Source organism: Pieris napi, chromosome 17, assembly GCF_905475465.1.
Source record: "Pieris napi chromosome 17, ilPieNapi1.2, whole genome shotgun sequence".
In the NCBI taxonomy this organism is placed as follows: domain Eukaryota; kingdom Metazoa; phylum Arthropoda; class Insecta; order Lepidoptera; family Pieridae; genus Pieris; species Pieris napi.
In genome coordinates this window covers 11,049,738-11,074,360 of record NC_062250.1, presented here as the reverse complement: position 1 = coordinate 11,074,360, position 24,623 = coordinate 11,049,738, and the positions used below count along the sequence as shown (strand labels likewise).

At 33.8% G+C, this 24,623-nt stretch overlaps 3 protein-coding genes across 6 annotated transcripts in view; 2 read left to right on the top strand and 1 right to left on the bottom strand.

Moving 5' to 3' along the window:
* The window catches only part of LOC125057798, a 96,127-nt gene extending 90,877 nt beyond the window's left edge, over window positions 1-5,250 (top strand). For all 3 annotated transcript variants that reach the window (XM_047661697.1, XM_047661699.1, XM_047661698.1), the window contains 5 exons: window positions 519-651; window positions 1,759-2,025; window positions 2,763-2,927; window positions 3,136-3,301; window positions 3,624-5,250. In XM_047661697.1, coding sequence (XP_047517653.1) covers window positions 519-651; window positions 1,759-2,025; window positions 2,763-2,927; window positions 3,136-3,301; window positions 3,624-4,978 — 2,086 coding nt within the window. In that variant the 3' untranslated portion in view covers window positions 4,979-5,250. The remainder of the gene's footprint in view (window positions 1-518; window positions 652-1,758; window positions 2,026-2,762; window positions 2,928-3,135; window positions 3,302-3,623) is intronic.
* A 1,526-nt stretch (window positions 5,251-6,776) lies between these two features.
* On the top strand, window positions 6,777-8,720 carry LOC125058120. The gene is made up of 4 exons (XM_047662160.1): window positions 6,777-6,895; window positions 7,666-7,842; window positions 7,922-8,107; window positions 8,530-8,720. The coding sequence occupies exons 1-4, from the start codon at window positions 6,853-6,855 to the stop codon at window positions 8,718-8,720; spliced, it is 597 nt and encodes a 198-aa protein (XP_047518116.1). The 5' UTR covers window positions 6,777-6,852.
* Window positions 8,721-12,563: 3,843 nt separating this feature from the next.
* LOC125057962 (rho GDP-dissociation inhibitor 1) lies at window positions 12,564-21,399 on the bottom strand. 2 transcript variants are annotated; one of them, XM_047661936.1, is made up of 6 exons: window positions 21,201-21,399; window positions 19,872-20,066; window positions 18,775-18,884; window positions 13,815-13,929; window positions 13,521-13,526; window positions 12,564-13,047 (listed from the first exon to the last, which is right to left on the bottom strand). In XM_047661936.1, the coding sequence occupies exons 2-6, from the start codon at window positions 20,056-20,058 to the stop codon at window positions 12,848-12,850; spliced, it is 618 nt and encodes a 205-aa protein (XP_047517892.1). In that variant the 5' UTR covers window positions 20,059-20,066; window positions 21,201-21,399; the 3' UTR covers window positions 12,564-12,847. The 2 variants fall into 2 exon arrangements, with proteins under 2 accessions (XP_047517892.1, XP_047517893.1); XM_047661937.1 differs by lacking the exon at window positions 13,521-13,526 and having other exon boundaries at window positions 21,201-21,398.
* Window positions 21,400-24,623: the final 3,224 nt, after the last annotated feature.

Genomic DNA, 24,623 nt, shown 5'->3' with positions numbered 1-24,623 from the left:
GACGTATACCTAAAATAGAGCCATTTCATATTGGTGAAAATTTATAATTTCGGCTTAAGTTTCGGCATGCCACTTAATTTTATAATCATAGGTTTTTAGCTCGACAAGAGCAATCCAAATACTGTAATTGTTTTATAAATTGTAATTTTAAGTTTAAAAAGACGGTTTATAATGGCATAACTTTGCCACATTTTCTTAGATAAGTTCGTAAGTAAGTGTTAATAAATCTCTTTTTACAATGACTGTAACAATTTGTTCATAATTATAAATGTCCTATCACAATTACAATAAGACATAACCTGAATCAGTTCCGGGTATCACTAACAAAGTGTCGATCGATGATATTAAAATTATTTTTAAAAAAGCCTGCAGGGTTCGCAATAAAGGCATTCGATCTTCGGGCGGTCAGAGGTTATACTGGTCTAGTATCCCCCCTTAAGTCGGAAGTCCCACCAAAGTCCTTCTTAACCAACAAATAAGTTTAGCCGAAACAATAAAATTAATAAAATATTTTTCAGACAGTGCCTTTGGAGTTGCTGTACCAGGTATTCAGAATGCGTGAGGAGATTGGTGGCCTGCTCCAACGGAGTATACGCTTTGGCTGTTTGCATAATGTCTACTGTCAATAAATCTAGGATTCTAGCATTACAGGTAGGAACTTTCTTATTTCATACCAAGCAGAATTTATATTAAAGAAAAGCTATGGATGATGAAACGAAAGTGAAACGATGGAAATTGATATATCTGTTTTGGCCTTTTTATACAAATCTTAATATATATAAATTACGTGTCACGTTGTTTGTCCGCTATGGACTCCTAAACTACCGAACCGATATCAATCAAATTTGCACACCGTGTGTAGTTTGATCCAACTTAAAAGATTACATCTCAATTTATACCCGCAATATTATTTTATTGCAAAATATTTGTTTCTTATTTAATAGTCACAATTCTAACAGATGGCGCTGTGTTGAAAGTACCAACGTTTCACATAAGCTTCAATTTACTGACAGAATCACCATAAAGCATAGTGGTCCCCATGACTGGTGTTCTTCTACCGTTTCCCTTGAATAGTTTACTACTATGTAATATTATAACAAAACCTTAGCCACAGCAACGCTTGGCCGGTCTACTAGTATAAAATATAAATGTCAAAGACTTTGAATTTGACACTCGAAAATTCTGGAATTCCGGAAAGTTGCTGGTTTTTGTAATACGATTATATTTCCGGATACTGTTATACTGAATATTTGTTCATTTTTTTTTTCTTTACGTTTTCGGCAGCTTTTGTCACGCCTTTGATTTTTGTAAATATTTAAAGGAATAATTTAAATCAGGCGAATTCCATCAAAGAGAATACTGCAGATTTCATTAAAGTCACTTTTTGAGAAGTTTTTTACGTTCAAAATGTACATTTATGGACGAGACATCTAGAGAATAGGATGCTGACGAATATTTGAAACTTCTTTATTTATTTTGAGCGGCCTGATGCCTTAGCGTTGCGTATCGTACGGAATTTACCATGGAGAGTGCTCAGAGGTTGTTCGGACCTGGAGATGAGTTTCATCTTCTCTTATACGTAGAGTTTAGGCCTCATCCGATTGGCTCCATATCTCTCTAGTTTGAGCATTTTGCCCCCAATCATCACCAATTCAAGAGGGCGACCTCTCTTTCTTTTCCCCGGTGACCCTAAACATCTTACATTAAGTTACCAACTTGAATTCATGATATTTTGATTTTAAATAACTTTAATTTTAGCTTCTCACAAAGGCCTGCGAGCCTCCAGCACACGGTCACAGTATGATATCGGAAGCGTTATCAACACTTCGCCTTCGATATGGAGAACCAGTGAGGTTCAGGTTCCTGGTGGGGATGCTGCAAAGCACCGGAGGATCTGGAGACCTGCAAGCAGCTGGTCTGGCCTTTATCAATTCCCTGTTGACCAGCGCCCCATCTCCCCAAAGGAAACTCTACATACAGGCTGAGTTGGAGCAGGCAGGGTTCGATGTTGTAACTTTGAAAAAGGTATGTAGATTTTAGGTTTATACTAAATATACCAAGTGATCTGGACCTCCGATTCCTGTATCTGTTTCTTGATGGTCAACCTTCTGTGCCTGATACACGCCATTAGCATTTTTGTGTCTTTGGCATGCCGGTTTCCTCACGATATTTTTCCTTCACGTAAATTAACTTTTCGTTTACCTAAACATATTTTCAGTAACAACTTAGCATTAAAAAATTAGCTTAATTTACTTTTAATTTAATTTTGAATAAAATAAAATTAAAATTATGTACATAGGGTATTAATAAAACCTTCGTGTCAACAAAATTCAAACTTGTCTGCTATTAGAAGTAGGAGAAATAGTTAACTATTCTAACTAGAAGAGAGCTGGACGAATTTAAATATTTTTTTATTTATTCCTGTAACTATGAGAAAGGTTTTTATGGGGATTTTTTTTAAAAGAGCACGTACACCTTAAAACCATAGTCTAAAGGCTAACATAGCAAAATGTTCGATAAGTTAGTGTGTAGTTTGAAAGGCCGGCAACGCACTTGCGAGCCATCTGGCAATGTGAGTGTCCATAGGCGGCGATATCACTTAACATCAAGTGATCCTCCTGCCTTATTACATTTAAAAAAAATTAGCTACCAAAAAAGTAAATAAATCATATTAAGGCGAAATGAAATGTTCGCGGGGGCACCTAGTAATATTTTGTAAATAGTTTATGTGTGAATAAATTATATAAATTGAATCCCTACAGATCGTCGCCAAACTACCGAACCCCAACGAATACGTAGTGAAGGAAATAGAAAACTACGAGAGACAATTGATAGATATTGATACTCTTAGTGAAAAGGCAACAGAGGCCCAAAAGGAAAAGGACGACCTGAGGCTCAAATTGGAACTTTTGGAGAAACGAGTCAAGGTAAGCAAAAAATTAGTAGTAAAAACTAAAGGAAGAGTGGCGGAGAGTTTATTTCCAGTTCTTCTCTTCCGTTCTACGCCCTTGATTTGAGAACTGGCAGTAAATGTAAAATTAAAAGCATTTTATATATGAATTATATTTTTTGACGTTCATAAGTGTGTTACCTATATGAATAAATGATTTTAAATTTTGAATATTTTTTCCACAGATCCTACAGGAAGAGAAAGGAATTCTATTATCTCTAGAAAAATGTCTGAAGGAAAAATGTTGTGAGTTACAAGAAGAAGTGAGCACACTTCGCTCCGAGCACAGTACTTCAAGTAGGAAGAAAACGTTTGTGATTAAGAAAAAAAACTCCACGCATAGAAGGAGAGGTAAATGATTGATTTTAACGTAATTTAATAACTTGGCATGATAAATCAAACGAACAAAATACACCAGTAGCTACAACCTTTTTAGGTCTGGGCCTCAAATGTCTGTATAGTAGTAAGTAGCAAGTAGGTGATTAGCCCCCTGTGCTTGACACAGACCGTCGGCTATTCGGGTCAAGGCAAGCCGAAAGTTAAATGCGCACATAGACACAGTCCATTGACATATCCGGGGATCGAATCTACGACCTTAAAGCCTGCTCTTGGCATGATGACTGTTTGTTATTTAACTATGTAAATAAATTGTAATAAAACTCATTGGTTCCAGATGAATCATCACCTCCCGAAGATGAAGGTATAAGTTCCTCGGAAAGATCTCTCAGCCCTGAAGGAGACCCACAAAGGGAGTCAATGGTTTACGAAGTATTCAATATTAAAAATGAAACATACGATCTGCTACGAAACAAAAGACCGCTCCATAAGAAACTGGAAAGCACAAAAAATCACAAAAAGTCAACAGACGATGAAGAAGAGGCAACAATCGATGAAGTCATTCAAGAACTCAGAAATATCGTTAATCACGCAGAATCCGAACAGTATTTGAACAGAACAGACAGCAAATGCAAAAGCAATCGTACTTCAGAAACAGACTATCAAAAAGACAGAAGCGAAGAAAAAGAAGATTCAATAACAAGCACTCGGCACAGCATTCATATAACCAGTAGTAATGAATTTGAAGACAGCAGCGATGAAATTGGCAAAATTGTGCCAAGCAAGATATTCCCTCAACCACCGAATAAAAACAGAAGCCTCAGTCAATTATTCCCTCACGTAGAAAAGGGACTTTTGTTTAATAAATCGCAGGATTTCTTCGATATGTACTGTTCGAGTGACGAAGGTTCCGATTCTTTACTTAGCGTTTCACGGTGCCGTCGAGTTATGAAAAACGATTCGATCACAAGCTTCGACTTTAGTAAATGCCGCGCTAAATTCAACGAAACCGATACAGATGACAATAAACTAAGAAGATCAAAGACTAGAGAGGATTCAAGAAAGCCAATAGTTAAACGAAGTGAATCTTTGCAATCTGAGAAAGGATCGCGGCAACGTGAATACATTGAGAGTATGTTTGAAAGTCACTCGTCCCTTATCGAGCCATCGCCACTACAACGGTCCGGTTCTAAATGCAGTCGCGTCGATGAAATCGTGAATTTAATAGAATCTAAAAAGCTTACGAAAAGCTTAGACAGAATCGACGAAGGACTCAACTCAATGGTCGATATAATAATGGTCCCCGAAACGAAAAAGACGACGTGGTCGTATGAGAAGCGCCAGAGATCGGTGTCTCGTGCCAACAGCGAAATCGAAGAACCTCCTTTGATGCCCAGAACCAGTAGCAGAACTCACTCGTACGAATACAAAGAAGACAAAAGCGATAAATATTCAACTGCTAGAACGACGGGGTCGTTCGATACGAACTTCAATAATACGTTTATGATGAAGCGTGGGAGTAACACAGGGTTCTATTCTGGGGCCCCAATGTTGAGAGATGCTCCGGCTAGCATGACCAGTCTGGTGACGAACGGAACACATAGCTATGGCGATATGAAGAGGACGTTTTCCCCAATCAGTTCCAGTTATGGCCTCAATAAAGTGACGGATATGCCTTCAGGGTTGTACTAAGCCAAACCATCGATTAATTTAAGTTAACCTAATACTAGTGCAATATAGCCCACTAGAGACTTCCCTTATAACTTAAATCTTAGTAATTTTGTTATAGCAAAATTGGCTTAAGATTATGTATTTTATATGTTTTTTTACATTTGTATGTGGTTCATCTTCCCAACGATATCCTAACGTTAGAAAGCCACTTAGAACTTATTTATTTATACTCATAGTTGCATGTTAAGATTAAATATTAGATGTATATATTTTCAATAAATTAATTACTATTAGTAATCGTTTTATTATAATTGGTTACAATTTTCCATCTCATTGCGTAGTTAGATTTTTTATACAGAATAGACTTAGATGACTCAACCCATGTTAAACTGTTTAGGGAAGAAATACCCCCTGCGAGGACTTACATTCTTTTTTTGTTCTTACAAGAAATGACGATCCAAATCGGTAGTGTAGTGCGGCTCTTGTGTATATCAAGAAAGAAGTGGTGAAACTCCAGCCTGATTCTAGACGAGCATTGTCTTAAAGGAGGGGATGATTCTAGAGGTAGTGAAGAGGAGCATTCTCCGGAGTGCAATCTATAGAAGACTGACAGGTAGGCAACTGTACAGAGATTGAGATTCGTCGTATATATTTCGCTTAGCCCGCCTCTCAATAGCATCCAAGGTGACATTTGGCAGCACTAGCCCAGAGATGACTCCATTACTCCACACACCAACGAACTTGACCTTGATAAAGATTAAGCTGTTCCGGTGTGAAGAACTGTCAGACTTTTACCAAATAAATGCAATGTTGGTTTAATTATTAAAGGGAAAGCTATCATCGAAAGGTCTCGTGCATAACGTGAAAACATAAGTGTCGGCCAATCTGATTTACAATTCTGTTAACTAGTCTAGAATTTACTATGTTATCAGTCGACATAAGAATATTATAATACCGGAAACTCTTTTGTACGTAATTGAAGTATATAAAAAAATATTATGCAGTTAACTCCAGGGATCCGGAGGCTGGGCAAAGGTGTTCTAAAATCTAACGTTTTGTTCATTGGCCTGAGGTCACTGACCACACCACTCGCCGCGTGTCTTTAATTTTTATTTAAAGTTTCTTGGTTACATCAGCGTCATTGTTTATTTTGTTTACGAATTTATTTTCATTGCCTAAACAAAGACACCATATGGATTAGATCAGTTATTCAAATGACATCGAGAACGATGCGCGTGATATTATTTTTAATAATAAATGCATCAGCAATGGAATACAAAAGATATTTAGAAGACGAAGATCTGCCAATAATAGAAATATTTGATTTATCTCACCCAACCACTTGGAGGCAAATGATGGAATTCTATGAAGCTGTCAATAATGGCTGGTAAATTGCTTTTTTAAAGGTCAATATAAATACTTTAAGCTTGGCTAATAATAAAAATGGTAATTGAAACAGATGCACAAATGAATTTCCTTAGTAATGGCAATAACCTAAATTACGAGACCAAAGATTCACAAATAAAGTCTTTTCACACAAGCATGAAGTCCATAGCATAATGGGGGCATGGGGCAGTCTTGTATTTACATTGGCGAAGTTAGGTATTTTTATTAAAGGAATTAATCACTTAGGAATCTAATTTTATCAAAGTCCTTGTTATGATAATAATTAAATTGTATTAATTACGCAAAGCAATTATACTTATGTTACATATTATCAATTTATCGTGATTAATAAAACATGGAAAAGTGTATGCAAGACAAAATAATATAGACTGTTTAGTTGTGCCAAAAGTAAGCTTTAGTAATATTTTGCAAGGAAAATATGCGTTAACTGCGGAATCCCAGGACTTGGTACCGGATTCCATCTGGAACATACAGTGAGACCTGGAACCATGCAGCCATCTATGATCCCAACAGAGTATCTTCTAACAAGGCGTAAGTATAGTTTTTTGTGAGTTCAAAGATGCACCTTAAATTCTTAGTCTCGTCTTTGTCACGTCTAAGTGTATTGAATTTATGAATTAACCAAATAATATATAATTTTAACCGTTAGACAATTACCACATCATACACAACACAAACCTACACATACATATTATAAGCAACCCAGAAAACGCACTTTCTTCGCCCAACACTTTTTCTCCTTCATCTTTAACCAATTTCTTAATGACAAAATTTTCACTATCGGTTCAAAACTTTATACCTAGTATCAATTAAACAATTTCTTCTCTACCTGTCTTATGCTGAAACAGAAAATATTCTATTTCTGCAACAATAGTTTAATTATAAAATATTAGTGTAATGTTGAAATTATTGTCAAGTGGGTACCGTTACCGTGTCAAAAGGAAGACACCACGACACAGGGAATCCTAGTGTAAGCTTGTGTTCTTTTTAGCTTTACCTATTTTTTTACTATGTATTATTATTCTTTCTTTCAGTTTGATAATAAATTATACAAATATTAATCAATCCGTCGTTATGATTGTGTCTACAATCGTTAATCAGCTTCGCCAGCCTAAGTAGGTAGTAGAAATGTGATCCTTGAGAACTTATTAACATATTCCTGATAATATACTACAATAGAATACTATTATATAGGTACTAGTGGTTCTCTTCCTAGTTCTTCTTCTAGTGGTTAGCCACGATAGCATAGCGTGTGATCTCTGCTTTAAATACCCGGTTGTGCCATAAGTTTTCTATTTCAGTGGCTGTAATAGACCTAACGTCAATAACGAAGACGATACCAACTCTAGTTCTTTCGCTGGAAGCCGCCCTGCAGTGGATAGTTCTGAGACATGATCCACGAGAACCAACGTTACTGTTATTCAATTTTGGTTGGAAATCGAAGAGCAAACGTCGCCAGTGCATTTGTCAGATACCAGGTTAAAAAACTTTAAAGTTATAACGAACGGTGGCAGCTACTGTGTATAATGTTTTTTTTATCAAGTACTATTTGTTCAGGACTTAGTTACGATTTAGCGGAGTACATTGCTACCAATCTTTCAAGAGTAGTAGGAGTAGCAACGGACGCTCCCAGCCTGGAGTCGGAAGAGACAAGAGAAATGACGTCTCGCACCGTCTCCAACGTGTTAGGGAGAAATGGAGTATATATCATAGAAAATGTTAATATTAAGAGGAAAATACCTGGTAAGATTTTATCCTCAAAATTTGACTGAAATTCTGTAGCCATAATTTTTCTACCAGAATTAAAAAATATATCAGTGGCGCTACAACTTTTTTAGGTCTGGACCTCAGATTTATGTATCTGTAGCATGATCATTTGTCAATCTAATAAGCTAGTAGGTAGCCTTCTGTGTCTGACACACACCGTCTTCACGAGGTTTTTCTTCGCCGTTCGAGCGAATGTTGTAAACAGAAAGACCATTGGTGACTGGGGATCGAACCTACGACCTCAGAGATGAGTCGCACACTGAAGCAACTAGGCCAACATGTATACTTATAGATATCTTTCTATAAATTAAAAAAAACAGCGTTCAGCTTTTGAAATGAGGAACATATGCATAGAAAAAAAACAACTTAATAAATAATTTAATAGATTTTTATTTCAGAAAGAGGATGTATGTCACTAGCAATGCCTCTAAAGATCCTCGAAGCCGCCTATGTACCCACTAGACTCACAGCATTCTGTCCCTCTCAGAAGACTGACCGCTTCGTCACGATAGCTTTGAAGAAACAGGGTGAAATCGTCGAATTGGTTAAAGCTGATAAAGATGTTGACTTAGCGGAGATTATGAATTAAAAAGATTTTCTAAATTCAGCTCTTATTTAATACCCACCTTACGAACGGCGACGTCTTTTATCAGTCAAAAGACTTGGTGTTTTATGACAAGTTTTGAACGATTCCCATCGAAACAAGCGGTTAAAAACCGGTTTCTGAACACGCCTTATCCAGAGTTGGAGATACTCTTGACACCTAATGTGTTACACATTATACTCACATGCACCCTCACTCATTCACTCACGCGTGTTACGCGTCGCGTAATGCTTTTTGTTAAAAAAAATTGTAAATGAAAAACAAAAAATGGTATGGAGAACTTCTAAGTGGGTTTGGAAGAGAAGAGAACCCTGGCACTACTTAAAAGGGTTTCCAAATCTTACACATTATAATGCATTGATCTCATAGCTCGTAAAAATCAAGAAATTTTATTAATAAATGTGCCATGGGTGCTTAGATAGAAAACAAGATGTTTTGTATCTCGGAAGAGTATGGACAACACAGGAATATCCTAGTGTTAAGACCAGTCTGTTAAATAATGCAATAAGTTATATTAATAAATTTCAACTGTTTTTACATAGGAAAAACGTTGCTTAATATACTAGACTAGTTTTACATCTAGTTTCACACGCAAGCTTTACTATAGTAATATAAGTGTACTATGGAGTGTTCTAAGTTGTTTGGTTAGATCCCTGGCTTGTTACCGTACACTACGAGCCGTATTAACCACAAATTTCATCCCCATCACCTTGATGGATGGAAGTCTTCCACGGTCCGCTTTCTTTTGCGAACTGTGGAATCGACCCTCCCTTTTTTTTTAAACCTGTCAAATGCAATATATTGACGTTTAGTAAGCGGTAGTAATATTTATTTTAATATTTTTTGCCTTGATATATGTTCAGATTTCATCTTCGGTCTCTCGGTGCAGATATCCCGTACTTATTTATATATTCACTTTGTGTTAGGGTACATCAATAGGGGTCAGGTTTCAGTGTTAGGTTTTTAGGTCTAACCCTCTCATTTATCTAGTACAGCTTGCTAATTTATACATATACTCCTGACATTTAATACATATAAATTCAAACACACATTTCACAGTCCACTGGCAAGCTTTACAATATACAGTATAAACTCTTTAACGTACTTCGTTATAACGAAAAACTCTCTATAACGTAAAATTCTTCTTATTCAGTAAAATTCCTCGGTCCCTTTAAATTCGTTATAAAGAGTTTACACTGCATATGGAAAGTTTTGATAGGATAGGAAACATAGAACATATAATAAAAAACCCCTTGAATAAATAAGCTTTATTTTTGGCCAAACTATTACATTGCATACAATTCGTCAAATCAATAACGACAGATTATCAAATTTAACTACATCCGAACAAATATAATACTTGTAAATTTACAATAAAGCTATATTATGCTATAACTCGAAAACATAGAATCATAGTTTATGAAATTTTCAAATTGTTTAAAATTTATAAAAGCCAAATGCATAGGTAATACTTTTTGTACATTCCACTGAGCACCAGTGACAAGCGATCTGCCTCAAGCAATTCAATCTCGCTTCACTTGGGACCAATTTACTGACAACCAATAATCATTTGACGTTACACATGTCAACTGTCACCATGTCCATTAAAAAAAATGTCAACTGTCACCTTAACATCGTGCGTTACATATGTAATAAAAAGAAACGGCGCTACAATCTTTTGAGGCCTGGGCCTCAAATTTGTATCTGTATCGTGATCATTTGTCAATCTAATAGGCAAGTAGGTGATCTAAGGTTTCGTCATGATATTTTCCTTTACCGTTCGAGCGAATGTTAAATGCGTAGAAAGAAATTCTATTGATTCACAGCCGTGGATCGAACTTACGACCTCAAGGATGAGAGCCGCACGCTGAATTCACTAGGTTCACTATGTAATAAAAATTATTTTATAAATAACTATAATGCAGATATAAAAATTGTCTATGGAATCCCGGTGTTAGATGTCATATGTCAGACGTCACAAAACAAGTGACAAAACAATTTTTTCTTAGTTTTTTTTTAAATTTTGAAATCAGTAAACCGCCCCAAGTGTAGCCACACCCATACACGCGAGCCCTAAGATCTAAAATATGAATGAATACAAAAGTAATACTATTATTGCCAAATCTGGCTGGTTAGAGGCTACGTATTAAAAATAGACTATATCCATGCACCAACGGGGAATCCCCTTACAACATGATGTTTGTAGAAATATATTTGTCCCGCTCTCTCTTATGTGAGGCGAAAGGATAGATATTCAACTGTCGTAGAAAAGACGTACAAAAAATATTTGACGATATTTTGGTCCGAGTAAAACAAATTAATATAAAAAGTACAATGTCACTTTTGGCATTCTTAAATTGTTTTATGAAAATCTCAATTGTTTAAAATGTCCAAGACCAAATAGTAACGTCATTATATGTATCAAACCAGCTATTTATTCATGAATTTGTGAGAAATATGCATATGATAGTATTAAACATATATCCCTTTACCTATAAACATCTCTCAGCTAACTAAGATGCTAAATTGAATACTTTGACATTTGTCAATATACAATATGTTTTGACTCATCAATATCGACTGCTATTATTATTTGAAATAGCAAATGGTACTTAGAGAGGGATTATAAGTAAAGGGGTGAGTACTATAACTACTGACTAAACATTAACCCTATCTTAATCTACGCATTTTACAAAGAAATCGAGAAAATTATGAATCTGTGGTATTTATAAAAAAATATTTAGTCCAGTCCCTATAGATTAAAATGCACTAATGTCAGATGCGAAACGAGCGATTAATACTGAATACAGACAAATATGACACTAAAATTGTACAAACGGTTTACCGTTAATCACTCGTCGCGCCGCTAAATGCCAAGTCTATGGCACCCCGCTCTATCCTTTTATCCATACTCTATGCTCACCTCTGGCTCTATGGTCTTTACATTTCATGTAAACAGAATGCTAGATACAATATGTTATAATGTGCATGTTGCAAAGTAAAATAATCAATAATTATTTTAAATAAATAGTAATTTGTTGTTTATAGAAACACCAATAATGTGATTAAAAAATAAAAAAAAATCCTTGAATCTAGTTCACTAGTAATAAAACTTTAAAACATTAGTGAATTTGATTTAAAAAAAAATCAAAAAGGAGGGTAGACATGTATTTGCAAATTTTTTTGTACATTCAATATTTTTTAAATTATTCCTACAGTTTTGTAACACCAAACATTATACTTGTACTTAGCATTCTGTAGTGTGCGCTTGACCGTGAGAGCTTTATAATGAAAAGCTTACAATTTTCAAAGGAAATTGCCCAAATCAAACAAAAAACATTTATATATTTTTTTTCTCAGTGTTAGCACTCGTACTAAAAGCACTGATATATCTATTGCTGTCACAATTTGACAGATTTGACAGCTCTTTGGTTAACTGATCAGTTTTGACCTTTTGCCCCAAAAACATGTTTCAACTATTTTTTACACGCTTCATATTAGCTTCACCTGTATGTATGTATGTATGTAACCGACTCCTTCGGACTCGATTTTGACCCACTTTTAACGGGCAGATTTAATTCAAACTTTGCGCACCTGTCAAAGATCGATGACAATGCAATAATCCGAAAAAAAAAAATTTAACTAAAAAAAAAAAAAAAAATAATAGTTTAAAAAAACTGTGCCATATTTTTCGTCTATCGCGCAACCCACGCTTTTTCACAATAATACCAGTATTTTTTGTTCATTACCATTTTCAGCCTAAATTAGGAATTATTTTTCACTTTTTAGTTTAATGTGCTTTAAAAGCGTGTTTTTTTAGTTTTTTTAAACTATTATTTATTCCATTGCAGAATCGGGTTGATTTTCAATTCTCTTTTAAGTATATTTTGCTGGGTATGGGCAATTTCCTTTTGGGCCGCAGATTCACCAGTACTTCCAGACTAAGTAGTTCCACTAAAGTCCAGAGTTCTTTATAAAGAGTTTCTTAAAATTTTAACGTATTAACAAACCGTTAATTGTATTTTTCGCAATCTACTGTTTCTACAGTAGATATTCTATAAAATCAGTAAATTTACCGCAACGCTGGAAGTACTGGACCTCACCCATCCTATCTAATCCTTCCAGTCCTTCTTGATGTCAAAGGTCCACTCCCACTGAAGGTGGACATTCTTGTCGTCATCAGTAAAGAGGCTGTTGACAGAATAGGATCCTCTCGCCATCATCCCCGAAGGCGCATCTTCAGGGGGCGTGGTATATGACTGAATCTCGGTTTTGGGAGGGTAAGATCCGACCATGTGTGTCATTTTGTCCACTGAAATCATTTTATTTTATTTAAAAAAAATATATTTATATTAAATACTCAAGCAATAATTATAAAATAAAGGATTTTGTATATTTTTAACATTTTTCAATTAATTAAACGAAATATTAAATGGTTACTTAGAAGTAGGTATTTTCTATCAAAACATTTATTAAATTCTAATGTCCAATAAAACTAATTTAGAAAAATTAAACCGACGCCATTCCCAAATCTCAAAAACTACTAAACCGATTTTGATGAAGCTCAAGTTGGTGTTAGATCCGATACAAATATCATCTGACTAGCCGAGAAATCTGTGAACAGACATACATTACATGCAAAACACATACATACACAAAACCTCATTTTACGAAGTCGGTAAAAATATAAGTAATACAGCCATGTATATATATGTATATACATAAAGGTCTTACAATACATAAGTGAATATTAATGGTAGCACAGCGTGGAATATTAATACATACCAGGAGCTATCCAATGCAGCGTACAAACAGATTATTATATTTTAATAAAGACTAGAACTTATTTATTACTAGATCGCAGTATTTATCGTAATAAAAATACAAAATGTGGGTAGAAATAAAAAAATATTATCAAATAAATGGTGCTACCCGCATTTTGAATATTTTTCGGAGGAGGAATATTTTTAGGAGGCCGAACTCCTAGAATATACGGTAGTGAAAATATATTACAGATCACAGAGTTTCAGAATAAAAGTCTATATTATTATTATAAATCAAATAATGGGATTTACTAACCTGGCACACCCATACGGTAGGTCTTTTGCACATACTTGAGTCCGTGCACGATCTCACGCTGCACTATGAAGTCGATTCTTATTTTGTATTGCACACCCTCCTTTATAGTGAATACCTGAAATATTTTATTGCGCTCATTAGTTAGTTAGTGGTAGAAAGGACACGAAAGGGAACATTATACAAGGAACGAAGAAGGTTTGATAACCACTTCAACCTTGCGACTTTATCATTCTGTGTAACATTATTGTATAGCTCATCCAAAACACAAACGCCGCTTTGAATTTAAAAAAAAGAAACGAAAGGGAATGCTATGGTGGAGCGGTTACAAGTGGGATATACAAGACAACCGTGTATGTCTCGTTGAGTACAAAATAAATAAGTGGCGCTACCAACTTTTTCAAATTCATTTATTCATATAGGTAACAATGTACACTTTACGTTCATACGTCAAAAAATAAATATTAAATGCTTCTAATTTAACATTTACTGCCAGTTCTCAAATCAAGGGCGTAGAACGGAAGAACTGGCAATAAACACTCCGCTCTCTTTTAGGTCTGGGCCTCAGCGTTCTTTATCTGTTCAATATCATTTGTCAATCTAATAGGCAAGTAAGTAATCAGCCTCCTGTGCCTGACACACGCCGTCGACTTTTTAGGTCTAATGCAAGCCGGTTTCCTCACGACGTTTTCCTTCACCATTCGAGTGAATGTTAAATGCGCACATGGAAAGTCCATTGGTGCATAGCCGGGGCTCGAACCTACGACCTCAGGGATGAGCGTCGCACGTTGGAGCCACTAGGCCAACATTGCTCGTGTTCCATACTTTATCATCGGTAAAAAAACTTATAGTTTTCGAAAAGTGGGTATCTGTTGTTTAATAATGAATAAGTGTGGTTAATTTTTAGTAATGTTATTTGTTAATTGCTACTATAAATATCAATTTTCTTATTACGAATGCTAGAATTGTATGTAGGGTAACATGATAGCGCGTACGCATAGTTTTATCACTGCATAATGCACACTAAATATATCTGGAGCCCGGCCAAACCTCAATAGAAGCAAAGACCACCTGTCATGTCAACAATTATTGGGCGTGTAATCGTTCATTGCACGCGCGACAAACAGTTATGATTTATAAAGACAGTTAAATGTTCTAGGGAAACGAACACTATTTCATATTAAGCAATTTGCTACACAATTCATTTTAAGAAAATTACACTTGGTCTAAGATCCGGCTGCAGGATTAGTGCTTTCATGGGTTATTTGTTAAAACCCACATTTTTAGATATATTTATAATCAGGAGAATATATAATATATATCTACCAAGTTGTCTATCAACTCTTTATGTAAATTGCCGTGATGTAGACGACATTTTATTTAAAAAACAAATGAACGAAATTTTTTCCCAAAAATCAATTGAAAATAATTTAATTAAAAATACTAGCGGCCAAATTTTGATAGGCAACTTGGTAGATATATATTCTCCTAATTATAAATATACATAAAAAATTGGTTTTTCAAAGTATTCTATAATATGGAGGGGTTCCTAAGTTATAAATGACATATCGCTTACCCCGGGAAACCAATTCGTAAAAGAAAAAATGTAATCTAGATTATTCCTACATAACATTCGAATGACGATATATTGGGTTTTCAATCGAAACGGATATGCAACAGCCAATTCTTTTTCAATTTACCGCTAGAACGAATGTAACATATATCAGAATCGTAATTTTTTTTTACAAGTTAATTTGACATTGACTGATGTTTAGCCCCGAATTACACTTCTAGGTAAAGAATTCGTTATTTAAATATTTACCGTGCATAGGTTTAAAGGCCCGGCATATCTGCGTTGGCTGCGTCTGCGAGCAGCGAATTTCTTCAGCGACTCATTTAACCGTCGCTTGTACGGTGAAGGAAAACATTGTGAGGAAATCGAATGCCTAAGGTCGATAACGGCGTGTGTCAGGCACAGAATACTCATCTCCTAATTGTATATTAGAAGAAATGAAAGATCACGAAACTGATACAGGGAATTAAATGTAGTACCTCGGGCGTGTTGTTTCCACGAGACTGTAAGTGCGTGCTCCTATTTCACCATGCCTACTGCTGATAGAGGACAAATCTTCATTTTTATTTTCGTTTATATATTTTTACTTAAAGATGTCATGTGGAACATGGTGCAATAGTGGCAGCTCCTTGCAAACATTTTGTAAAAAAAACTTTATTACTAGTTCTCCTCCGTTCCACGCCCTCGATTTGAGAACTGGCAGTAAATGTAAAATTAGAAGCATTTAATTTCTTTCTTTCTTTATTTATTTATATAAAATAAATATTTTATTCTTTTGTATAAATAAGTAAAAATTGTTACTGTGCTTTATGTTTATGTCTGAATGTGCATTCCGTTTTTGGCTTTTGTGTATAATGTAATTGTTTGGATATTGTTTAGTAAGTAGCTGTAGGAATACTGATGAGCAAATAAATAAAAAATATGTATATCTTTATTGACGTTCATAAGTGTACATTGTGTTACCTAAATGAATAAATGATTTTCAATTTGAATTTGAATAACGCATGCCAATGATATCACTAAGATACCCAGGAGATCGGAACAATATTGATATAACCCATGCACATTTTAACTGAATTAGTTATATAGATACAAGTTAAACTCGTGGTTAACCATAAAACAAGAAACTAGGAAACTAAATTACAAAACGTTTCTCGCTTCATTGCCTGCCAGTGGCCTTGCTTCAGGAAGGCATCTCTTAAAATTGTATCCTTATAATTTTCCTTGATATCAACCTAGCCATACTTTTAACTAATTTGAATTGACACGATTTCGGTTAAAACATTACAAAATGAAAACTATGAGAAAAAAATGTTGGTTGTTTGTAAAGTAGGTTTACGATCGAGATGTTTACGTGATAACGTCTTATTGGTGATATAAGTTTTTGGGAAGTAAGGAATTAATGAAGATAACAATTTTTTCAAATTTTAAATTACATCTATCGTTTTATTCACACTTTTGATGATAAATTTCGGGTGTAAAATGACAAGTTTACTTATTCGACTATGATACACATTTTTCTTCATACATTCACGGAATGACTGGCAGCGCTTGAGATGAGATGGGAGATCGGTCCGTCTCTCTCTCGTTATACCTGCGATCGCGCTCGTGAGGTTTTGGTGTGACACAAGTTTCTGAACATGTCACCCGACTAAAACGATTTTAAAGACGTTATCACGTCAAAACTGAATATAATAATGATTTTGATATAGCGTTATATAGAAATTAATCGGAAGGGAATGAAAATTGACTAGACAGTAATAAAAAAATTACTAGGGATATCCACGGTATACCGTGGACCTAACCAAATTTTTCAGCAGAATACTTTCACAAAAATATAATTAAATCACCTTTTAAAATATTCATAAATAATTAATTACTAACGAATTTACAAAATTCTTTCACCAATAGAATTAATATCCATTTTTTAGTGTTAGGACTCATTATTTTAACTAATGTTCCTAGTAAACTAATAACTTGGCGGAGAGTAACTTATAAGTTCCCCTCAGCCGCTCTAAGTACCTGATCAAAGAACTTGAAACTTTCATAATGATTATAATCTTTTGAATAGAGTAACACGGACTTTAATTAATTCCAAAATATTAAAAAGCATTATTTTGAACATATGTCGCGCTGTGCCAAGCCAGAAAAGGCCGCTGCTAATATATTGCGCCATTAAAATAACTTTAGGCCCTAAATAAATATTAAATATTTCTAGTCGATAATTGGCAACATATAAAGAACATCGCAGTGGAATGTTAGTAATTGAATTACACATTAATTTTCCTTATTATTTTCCAAGCTTAACTTATCATAGTTACAATATTCTAGTAGCATTGAGACACAGAGATATTTATTTGATTTAGAAATAAGGAACTCAATTTTATATTTAGTACAAAGCCACAATTCAAAACCCCTGAACAATTTCTTTTTATACTATAGACGCAACGAATAATGGCAAGTTTTTTATACTATAGTGATACCGCTCTTCTTGGAAGACCCTAAGTCGAATTGGTTCGGAAATACAGTGTAAAATTTATATAACGACACTCAAGGGACTGCAAATTTTGACGTTACAAAGAGTTGTCGTTACACGGAAATAAGAAAAATCTGTATTAGTAAAAGAAAAAGTTTATTTCAGACTAGTGTTAGTAATTACAATAAAACACAATTCTTAGTCTGTTATTTTCGCCTGACCTCTTTTGCTGCAGAAATGATGTTGTATTTTTTTACTTATTTTATTCATATCTAGCGATACTCGGCCATCTTCGTGATAAAGCACGCTCAAGTAATCCCGATTTGTAAACAAAAGAACGGCTTTCTTAGAAAATTCGGTACGTATTATGCCGATAGTCGAGTTTATTACGGGCTAGGACAAGAGCGACAAAATAACGTACACAACTCCGCAGTTTTAACTAATTTCGGCAACTTAAAAAGTAGTGATTTGTAGATAGATATATTGCAATCTATCTCTATATATAAAAATGAATTGCTGTTCGTTAGTCTCTCGTCTCGATTTGGCTAATTATGATCTTGAAATATATGTGGAAGATCAGAGAAGGTTTAAACGATGTGAAACGTAACTAACAATAAAATAAAAATACTAAAAATGGCAATTGAATTTTCTAATCAAAACTTTTCTTAGACGGGAAATTTGACGTCTTTAGAAATAAAGAATTGTCACTTGGTTGTCATTTATATATAGATGCTTTTAGAAATATGTGTTGCATAGTATTAGTATGTTGTATCCTGTATGAGGTCCGATCTCTTTAGTCTGAGACACAAAGTTCATAGGGTCACCTAGTATTATATATAAATTGATCCAATATATCAATAAAATATTTTTTTTTTTAGTTTGCATAGAATGTTAGGTATATTTAAAATACTAACCTGTTTTTTGAGATCAGTAAGGTCTCCAGAGAGGTCTAGCTCTAAGTCATCACGTTCAGCAACGCACAGCGCCAGCTTTTTGACAATCACTTTCCGTGGGTCATTAGCGTCTGCAATTGTAATGCAATTCTGAATTACTATGCGTCCAATAAATGAATTTTAATCAAAAAATATTGGAATTAAATTAATTCACAGAAATGTGGGAAATAAATCCACGAATAAACTTATTTAAATGGAAACTTATATACATAGTGAATAATAATTATTTCTTTTAACAATATTTTTCTGTTAAAATCTAGAAGTTTCCCTAAGAACATAAAATGTAAAGCACCTTCTGTGGTTGAAATGCTACTACTACTAGTGAAACCCTATACACTAGTAGTAGTAGTATTCCTCCATTTCTAATTCATTATATTCTAAAATTTTGTTTACAACTGTAAATAAATATGCCATTTAGACATGTGTGATTAGATTAGATACATAGAGATGTGTCCTGCGGTTGTCACAATTGATAACAACCAACGTTAGACTATACAATTGTCTAGTAAATGTTTTCATTCAAATAGTTTTCCTTTAAATATATAATAGTCTAGTATTGTGCAGATACATTTCTCCATCTCATTCGAACCTTTCTTGATCTGTAATGTATGTCTGACTGAATATCCTGTTTTGTTTAAGAAGTTATCTATGCCTACAACCCAACACTTGGACGCAAATCTAGGATCATGAGTTACATGAAAACCAAACATTTATTTCTCAGAGTCAGAAGTATGAAAACATTACGGTATATATACTAGTGTCGTTGAGTCTTGGCGAGGGAGGATATGCTCAGCTATTGCTTCATCATTACCAAATTACTATGAAGAAGTGTTGGTTTAGTGTCTAGGCATGTTTAAGAATCAGTTACAATAAAATAAAAAGAACTAAAGCAAATTAAATATCTACTGGTACTAATAAAAATCATAGAATAAATCACAAAAGCACATTAAACTAATTCTTAAATCATAAAGAGAAAAACACTAAATTGTTTAACATGACCAAAGATAAGTTTATTACATAAATTTAACTGATACATAGAAATGGTAAGTATTACTTACCAACGATAATAGGTCCAGCCTGCACCTGTCCTAACAATGCCTCTTTATACTTCCGTAAAGACTCATCTTCCTGGTCAGCAGCAAGGATCTCCTCGATGGTCTTCTCCGGAGGTGGTTTGTAAGAGGATTTGATTTCTTCCTCAGTTTCCTCCTCTGGAGTACGAGCAACATCAGGTTCTCCAGACATGTTAGTTTCTACAATAGCAACTTGAGAATTAAACTATGTAATACAGATAAAATATTAATAGAGAAAGAGAAGCAGCTAATATAAATCTTATTTGGTACATTTTATATAATTATCATGACACAAAGAAGTAATTAAGCACTCCTGCAATCTCAAATCCCACAATGGTTTTCTTCCCTCAGACTTAGTTTTTTTAGATAACATATATTACAAACTAAATAATATTTTATATAGCCAATAGATAGTACATCATATTAGTTAGTTCAATGTTTTTTTCATATATTGCCTGTGCGTTGATGAATTTTTTTATGCTTATTCTTTGATTACGTCAACCATATTGAGTTTTTTAATTATTGCAAAGTCAGCTTTTAAAATTATAGGCTTTACACACTAAGATGTTACCGAGTGTGTGGTAACTAAGAGTGGCAAATTCTAACACTGTTTCTATTAGAAAAACTTGAGGGTAAGATTCAAATTTGTAGTTTGTTTGTTGACTTCTTGCACACTCACACTAACTCTCTTGAATGTCAAACATGTATTGTAGACTAAATATAACGTTTATAACATACAGTAGTCAATGTTTCTGCTAAGTCTCAACTCTAAATCTTAACCTGAGTTAAGTGTTAGTATGCTTAACAGATTAAAGCTTATACCATCAAAACTCTGTGTAATAAGAAACGTGAACGTAATATTGATATGAAAATTTAATAAGATATAATTATCCAGGGACCAAGAAGTTTACGATATAATGCGAGATAACCAATGCTTCGATTTTATTGTCATAAACCACTATCTATAACTGGTACTACTTCCTCTCATTATGAACCATGAAACACACATGGGACAATTTTTTATTTGTATTCAAATAAGTAAGGCATGTATTTATGATAATCAATAACCAATTGTGAAATTCGTGATTCATAATACGATAAAAATCACGATGGCAATGTTGGACTGCAATTTATGGAAACGCCCTTATCTTTCAACGTTAAATATAGCCACGAATATTACGATACTGGAGCGCCAGTGATACAAAGATATTAATATCCATCGTGCATGCATTTAACAATAAGAAAAAATTATCGGCTTCGTCATTCCAATGTTAGTATAATCGAAGTGGGAGTCACCCAAGCCGGTAAACTTACCTTAAAAATAAGACGTAAATGCAAAAGCAATATTCACAATATATTTGTAGCACCCGGTTTTTAGCGTCTCTCAAACAACTTGAAATCGAAATAAAATTGATAGGAAAATTACTTAGTTTGTAAAAATCTTTAGATCAAAAATGAATGACTGACGTGCACAACGCTTCCGGCCCGTGGTCGTGACTCGTGTAGTGATGTGATATAAAGTATTATTTCGGAAACCCACAATCGAACTTGAAAGATATCGGAAAATCGAATGTGAAAAAAAAATTGATTCATCAAAATTTAAAAGCTCAAAATTATTGTGTTGCAATGAACAGATTAGGCAATTATTTTAAAACTTTTGAATACCAGAACATTTTATTATAACAATATTATAATATAATTATGAATTTAGATGAAAGAACTAACTTTATTAAAAGAAACGGTGGCTTGTAGGAAAAAAGTATTGATATATTTTTTATAGATATTTTTATGATCAAAAATTGTTGTCTGAAGTACTTTTATGATATAACTTACCGTTTTGCTGAAAATCGCGAAAAACAATTTTTTTTGACCTTTGATCTTGAATAAAAGATGTTCCATACCCGTGTATGGAAAAAATGATGGGGAAGCTTTAAATATTATTTTTTGAACAATTTGACTGATTTTCAGCTTGTTGGGATTTTATGCACCTTCGCATGTCTAAATTGACCGGACTAACACTCGAATAACTTATAGGATGTTCGATCTTGTTATAAATCACAACCCATTTGTATCTCTGTTAATTGGTTTATTCTTCACAAACAACAGTAATTAATTTATATTCTTACAGAAACGCTCAAGGAAAAAAACATACATATTCGTCTTAAAAGTCTGTTCTGAGTGACGTCTGTTTTCTTCTTTTCTTAGTGTCATATATTTATGTTCCCACATACATCAACATCTTATAGAAAATACTACACAATATAGTATGTACATTTTTAGTGCGTATCTACGATACGCTACACCCTCTTCAGAGGGAGCATCACTAACGAAAACAACATCCTCTCGATTTATTTATGTCTATGACATTATATTATTGTACTCTATGGATAAAAACTATTACAGATCTCGTTACCATAGGCCATAAAGTACAGATTACAGACTGAGGATTGAACTGTAATTTCTGTGGCTAATGGCTATTGTGGTACCGACAGCCGTCAAGCGTCATTTTAATATAATTTGACATTTGTATTTTGTAGATCAAACAAAACAGCTCAAACGACAAACAGCACAGTGCACACTGCACACTAAATACTTCAATCTTTAAATGTTAGATGCTAAAGTAAACGTCATTAATGATTAGATTAATAACAATAAACAGCTGTTTTATTTTTTGATTACATAAAATTTGTATTTTATGTAATTACTTTATTTGAATTTATTTTCACCTAGAACTTATTAAAAATGCTCTTAAAATTATGCTTGTGAGTATCCTATTACATGAATAAATTAAATACTTTATCTTTGTAGGTTCTAATTAAATGTTTCTACTTTCCAGAAAATTAAATATTTAATCAATAGCATACTCAATACTGTCTGCAAACATAATGTAATTCTCCTTACCCGATTGCCGCTATGTCAGAAATATAGTCGATATTGCACAACCTCTAATGAGCAAGATGAAGAGAAAGAGCGAGAAATCGAAAGAATAAAAGCCAATGTAATGAGAAAAGTTCTATATTATTATGCAATAAGAGATTAATATCATATCTACCTCTATAGCTGATTATTATTTTGAAGTCATGCAATCAGTATATATATACATATATATGTAATGAGTATAAATCATAAAATGATGTTACTAAGATGGTCCTTTTCTCATATATCTTTTGTTTAACTAACAAAAATTTTCTAGTATTTTAATAAACCTTAAGCAAATTCACTTTTTCTCTATTAGTACCTTTGTGGTCATAATATGCCTAAGTTCTACTATGCCCTATAGCTAACCTATGACTGAGTAGGCCAGACACAGCTGTATGTGTCTGGCCCATAAAAAGAAGTAACATTTTAAAATGTCTAAGTTAATATTAATAGAAATTAGATCATTTCATGCCTAATATTAACGTTACAGGCTTCTCTAGATGAACCTCCAACAGGCTGTTGTCAATCTGGTTGTGCTAATTGTGTATTCATAGTATGGGCTGAAGCGCTTTCTAAAAAAATGGAACATGCTGGACCAGATATTGCTAAAAGAATAATAAAAATGGTGGATGATCCTTCAATGAGAGCCTATTTGGAGTTGGAGCTACGTTTAAGAGGTCTTAAGAAATAATGTGATTGTACATAGTATTAGTTAAGATAGATTATATATGATATTTATTAGCTAAAGTTTTTATTTCATCTATTTAGCATAAGAAAATTTAGTTTAGGTACATGTTGGCAGTATGTCATCACCACTAATGCATCACTACTAAAAACATTCATTTACAAAATATCCCTTCATATTGAGCTCTAAAGACAATGTAAATTTAAATTAAACAATCTAGCAAATAGTAATGAAGGAGTATTTAAAAACAATTTTTTAAACAAATAGTTATCTAATATATGAATTATATGTCTTAACAAGTGATGTTTGGCAATGGCAAACATATAGGCACAAGGAGGTTCTAAACATAATAAATTATGTTGGCTGGATTAATAATAAAAATCATATTTTTTATTCATTTATTATAACAAACACTTAATTCTATTTAAATTGAATACAGTCAAATTTAATTCATCTTTAACACATGGAGTTGGACTATTTTGTAAATTTTGAAAAGTTTTCGATTCCACTATTAAAAGTATTACCTAATACTTATCATAATCAAACCGCTAATATTCAACGCTCACTAAATTATAGCTTCTGAGTTAAAAAAATCATATGATAATTCAAAATTGGCATTTTATTTAGTTTAATTATACATAGGTACCTATTTAATATACCGAATTAGTAGGAGTAGAATTTGTATGGGATACTTATAATAAATATACAAAACAGAGATCTATAAATATACTGCATAAATTGTATAATGTACAGAGGCAGTTTTTTTTTATGGCTCTGGCACGATTTGTGCATTAGCCAGCGTCAAGTATAGGATTTTTTATAATTCGTGCTTATCTTTAGAAATTCGACCGTGTCCTCCATGTACGGTTTTAGGCACTCGCCCAGTACCGCACAATCCTCCTTCGGTACGAGGAGGCCGAGAACAAAATATTTAAATTAAATTAAAACTTGCCCTCGAACCGGGAATCGATCCCGGTACCCCTCACCTAGCTGCCACTTAATAAGACCGCTAGGCTATGAGGCCCCTACAGAGGCAGAACCAGGCGTGTTTGTAACATCAAACTCCATCAATAGATGGCGCTGTTGTGTATTTAAAACGCGGTATTAAGTTAACAGCTAATTCATACATAAGG